This window comes from Spinacia oleracea, chromosome 6 (assembly GCF_020520425.1).
Source record: "Spinacia oleracea cultivar Varoflay chromosome 6, BTI_SOV_V1, whole genome shotgun sequence".
In the NCBI taxonomy this organism is placed as follows: domain Eukaryota; kingdom Viridiplantae; phylum Streptophyta; class Magnoliopsida; order Caryophyllales; family Amaranthaceae; genus Spinacia; species Spinacia oleracea.
In genome coordinates this window covers 134962394-134967917 of record NC_079492.1, presented here as the reverse complement: position 1 = coordinate 134967917, position 5524 = coordinate 134962394, and the positions used below count along the sequence as shown (strand labels likewise).

The following is a 5524-nucleotide window of genomic DNA, read 5'->3' as shown; positions in this document are numbered from 1 at the left end:
GTCCATCACCAAGAATTCCTCTCGGACGTTTCTCGCCGCCAGGCCTTGGCCGATTGTGACGGGTAGGGTGATCTTTCCTCGGGGAATAGTTGTGGATCCGTTGAATCCGATAAAGGGGTAGCTGACCTTGGTCAGTGACTCTTCTCCCTCTTCGAGGATGAGCTGCTCGAAACAGTTCCTGAAGATGATATTGACGGCGCTTCCCCCATCGACTAGTACTCTATGGACATTGTGGTTGTTGAGATCCATTTCGATCACCAACGGGCCATCATGTTTGTACTGGGTCCCGAGGCAGCAGTGAAGGTCATGTTCGGGGGGGTTGGCTGGTTTCTCAACATTGCTGAAGTTGACTCGGTGGGTGAGAGCTCTTAAGTGTTTCTTGCTGGCGTGGCCGGACCTCTGTCCCCCGAACACCACGAGAATTGGTTTCTTCTTTTGCCCCTCGGTCTCATGGACTCTTCTCTAGGCTTGCTCTTGTTGCTTTTCAGATGTTGCTTTCTCTTTTTCTTCCCTCTCCGTTCTACGGTCGAGCAAGTATTGCTTTAGGTAGCCTCGGCGGATGAGGTCCTCGATGTTGTCCTTCAGCGAGTTGCATTCCTCAGTGGTATGGCCGAAGTCATCGTGGAACTCACACCACTTGTTCTTGTTCCTGCGGAGAGGGTTGGATCTGAGCTTGTCTGGTAACTTCCACTTTTCATCATCTTTGTGGAGATTGAAAATTTCTCTTCGGGGTGTGGCGAGTGGAGTGTAATTGGTGTACTTGGGTTGAAATTCACCCTTCTTCCCATCTTTCTTGGGGCTCGCTTCTCTCGCACCCACCTTCTCTTTCCCCTTTCTTGAGTTGCCCTCGGGCTTACTCTGATTTGTTCTGTTATCTTTCGGATCCGAGGAGCCTCTTAGCCTTGCTGCTGCCTTGTTGAACTCTTCCGTTCTGATGAACGCATCTGCCATTTGGAGCACGTCCGCTATTTTGGAGGGGTTTTTCATTGTCAGTTTGTCTCGGAATTTCCCCTGCCGTAGCGCGTGTTTCAAGGCGAAGATTGCTACGTCTGGCTGCAGGTTCGGGATGTTGTGGATTCCTTCATGAATCTGGCCATGAAGTCTAGTAGGCTCTCGTCCCTTTCTTGCTGTATAGAGGTTAGCTCGGCAGTGGTTCGTTCTGGGCGGTTGTTGCTCACGAACTGTACACAAAACCTCTTCTTCAGCTTCTTCCAACTTTTGATCGATCCCTTCGGCAGCGATATGAACCACTCTCCCGCAACTCCTGTCAGCGTGGTTGGGAAGTACTTGCACCAGCAGGCTTCGGAGTAGGGGCTCATAAACATCTGCTATTCTCAGGAGATGACATGGTCCCTCGGATCTGTGATTCCGCTGTATGTCAGATGCGATGGGAGTCTCACTTTGGGGATTGTCTCCATGACGATATCATCCGAGAATGGGGAGGATGCTGGGGTCATGACTCTCTTTCCTAGCCTCGCCCTGATACCTTCGCTCCTCGAATTTCCTTTAAGGGACTGATCGGGGGCGTGTAGGGGGCTAGGAGTTCGGTCACTTCTCCTTCTCCTTCTCGACTGGCCACTGCCCTCGGGTTGTCTACTGGACTCACAGGGGCTACCCAGCCTATCATGAACTGAAGGTCGCAGTCTGCTATGGACCGAGCTTCGGATCCGAGTTCGATCACTGGCCCCGCTTTGGAGAGCTTGCGGTGTTGGAGACGGTGTTGCGAACCATTATGGCTGCTGTGCAGCTCTCTGTTGCGTATCCCACGTGCTCTATCTCCACCTTGTCATTAGGTGCGTTCCTGACATTGTGGAGAGATCTTGCTCGGGCCTCACATTGTCCTCGTCAGTCGAGGGCATGTTCAGCAACACCTGTCGCCTAGCTCTCCTCGCTTCTCGCCGTGCTGCTGCCTGGGCTTGTTCTTTCTCGTTGAAGAGGAAGTTCTGCATGATGGTCATGGCCGCAGCGAGCTCTTCTCGAGAAGGGAATGGTCTGCTGGTCGTGGCGGTGGCCCTTGTTGGCTGCGACCTCGCCACTGAGTGCAGCTGTTCACCCCCATCGGATTCCGAATCCGTTTGGACAAGGACATCTCCCACCTGGTTGTCATTGTTGCGCATTTCCATTTTTTACGTGGAAAGTGAAGTGTTTTTTTGGAGCTTTCAAGTGTTCTTCCCCACAGACGGCGCCAAATTGTTCTGGTGTTGAAGTGGATGAAACAATGGGTTTCGAATGAAGGCCCTTTTGTGTGTGTTGAAGATCTTGCTAGCTCGAATGTGTTGTGTCCAAATCAACCTGCACAATAAACAAGTTACTAGCCTCGGTGGTGTTTCCGAGAAAAGCCCCTCCGATGCCTAAGTAAGAACAATGTTCGGATTCTAGAGAGAGAAGTTCTCTAGAAGAGTAGTCTTGAGGCGTGTAATGGACGTACCTTGGTAAGTGAGCCATGACGGCTTATTTATAGTGTTTGTACAATAAATGCCCTTACGTTATTTATTGCAAGTGGGCCTTGGGCCTTGATTGGCGGCTGTATAGCCTTTTGGATTGTAGTGGGTTTGATGTTGTTGCTGTGAGCCTTTGGGCTTTGGACTTAATGGCCCAATTGATATTCAATTGGGAGCCCAAATAACTGTTATTGTTAAGAATTCATGATATTCAATTAAATTTTGTTTTTTACCCTTAAATTCGTTTATTATATATTTTATTACTTAATTCAACTTACACGTCTAGTCTTAGTTTGAGCTCTAGTTTTTTAAGACTTTATTGTGGTGGGCTAATTAAAAATCAACATAAAGTATGCCACAATTATTGATCTTGTTACCTTCAAAATCAATTGAATATCTTATAGTCCTTTCATGTATTTTTGCTAAAATTCTAGTGATGCTAAGAAGAACACACAAGTTCATTTGCTGCGATCTAAAATCTCAAGAGGCTAAGATTGAGGAAACAAGGTTACCGCACCAGTTCTCTGCCGTATTCCCATGGGTAGATTCTCTTGCTTTCTCCTATCATAATGTCTGAAGACAAATACAGAAAATTAATTCTGCTTATTGCTGATGCAGAACATGTCTGTTTGACATTTTGGATAACGATCAAACGTTTTATGCTTTCTAGTGAAAATCGAACTTGTTAATTCCATTGCTAGTTTTCGTATATTTTGTAGCCTCCTCCGAGCTTGAGGATCAGAAACCTCTTGTTTTGATATGTTTGAAATGTCCCAGTAATTAAATAGAATTGAATTGAATTAGTGAACACTCTCTCCGTTTTTTTGTTTGTTTGTCAAGTTTGGATTTTGCACGTTTATTAACGTATAATAAATATTCTTTGTTTTTTATTAAAAAAATAAACCCAAGTAAAACCTCAATCACTAATACTACAACAACCAATAAGATTGTTTTATTTATCAAAATAAACGAATAATGAAAAATTTGGACCAATTAAAATTAAAAGTTGGCACAAAAAATAATGGTATAATAAATTTATAAAAAGAAAGATTCTCTCATGTAACAACATCGTGAAACACAGGTAACAAACAAAAAGAAACGGAGGGAATAATTAAAAAATGAAGAACATATATGTAGATGTGATAGAAATACAAACAACCCTATCTCAAAGAAAAAGGCTAAAGGGCCAATTAGGTATGTTTTATTGACAGTAAATTCCATGGCCATAGCTCATTAGGTACAAACTTTAGTGTAGTAACTGCCTGAATAGTAATTTCACATAGTGAAGAGCTCCTAGGGAACTTGTACAATTCCTCGCTTAATTCCACTTCCTTACGCCGTTGAAGCTGTTTAGTTTCTGGACCAGTGACATAGACGATTTTAAGGGTCTTCAGAACATTGGCTACTCGTAGAATGTAACGTAACACCTCTAACTCGTGTTTAACTCCGTTAACTGACGTGATAATCAGCTTCATACCCTTGACCTTTGTGGATAAACAACTAGGAACAGGATCATGTTCCACCCAATTCATCGTGTCTTCATCCTCTACCTCTTGACCACCTATTCCTTTAATTTTTATATTAGAGCCCAGACGACTTAGATTAGGCATGTAACGAAGAATTTGAATCAAACCTTTCCAGTGTTCCTTCGATAAAACAAACACATTCAAGCAGGTAAGATGATTGAAAATTGGAAGAGTCCCATCAACCGTACTTGTAGGACCGTGACCAACGATACTAAGTTCTGTAACACTAGACATAGCTCGGAGGAGTTGGAGTGTTTTCGCTGCATTTACAAGGTGATTACTGTAGTTCACTTGACAGACGGTCACGTCAACCAAATTGTTCAATTTCTTCAAGAAACAATATTTTGTAATACAATCAATATCCCAAAGCCAAACATGTTCGAGTTTGGGTGCATCAATCGTTACATCTAAGTTATTAATTGAATGCTTAGTCCGGATAAACAGCCGTTTCAAATTCTGAGCTGATATATCAATGACATGGTTATCTTCAGGAAGAAGAGCAAGCACCTGCAATTCCAGATGTTCCAATAACGGGGAAGATTTAATTAGTCGACACACGATTGGAGAATCAATCGAAGAGATAACGAGCTTCTTCAATTTAGGAAGGCGTAGATTCTCACCGCCCAACCATTGACACCCACACCATTGATCTAACTCAAGCTCTACCAAGAATTGACATTGAACCACACACAACGGAATCATAATTCTAAACCCACCATCAGGTTTTTCAAACCTCATCTTGAATTTCTTAATAACACATCGACCAAACATTTGTTTAATCCAATCAGTAAAATACCACTGGTAGAAGCGCCAAGGAAAACTCCAATGTTGCGGTAAAGGAACATAAATTTGTAGTGAGTTAATTACAGGGGAATTGAGTTTTTCTATCATGTCATAGATGCCAGGTAAAGAAGATGAGCTGCAGCCGTTTGCAGTGAATGAATTTAAGATGTCATCGATGATAGGAGAGTGAAAACAATTAAGAACTTTGCCGAGGGTTAGGGCAAAGGAATCCCGGGCGAAAGTGTTGGTATCCAACCGAACAGATGTGACCTGGTTCCATAGACCGTTCCATCGATGTGATAGAATAGTTGTGGTGGCAGCCAAGTGAATGGTAAGACGAGAGAGAATATCGACCAGGATGGCATCGGGGAGGGAGCTCAATCTGTCCTCTTCCATATCTTTGCTATCACCACAATTGTTGTTCTTGCTTTCCTTTGCATCGATAATCATTCTCGATATTGTGAGAATGTAGGAGATCGGGAAATTGTGCTAGTACGCTGTAATCAAGAGCTATAATTATGTTAATATAATGTCCTCCCTCTGTGCCGAAAAATTGTATGAATAAACTGGTTTTGGATTCTCTAGAATTCTAAAATAATTCTATAAGGTAGAGTTTGAGCATATCAACCATTAAATGAAAATTCAATCAATAGTTCATATATTATGTTTCTAAAATTCCCCTTTTAGAGTTTTATTAAAATTCTAGAGAATCCGGACTCGAATAAACTATAGTAGGATACTAGCTATTGACTAGTTGATAGAATAGTATATGCA

At 42.9% G+C, this 5524-nt stretch overlaps 1 protein-coding gene across 1 annotated transcript; it reads right to left on the bottom strand.

The window, feature by feature from the left end:
- Positions 1-3631: 3631 nt before the first annotated feature.
- LOC110791563 (F-box/FBD/LRR-repeat protein At5g53840-like) lies at positions 3632-5200 on the bottom strand. Its single transcript, XM_021996312.2, has one exon. It carries the CDS (start codon positions 5198-5200, stop codon positions 3632-3634), a length of 1569 nt encoding a protein of 522 aa, XP_021852004.2.
- Positions 5201-5524: the final 324 nt, after the last annotated feature.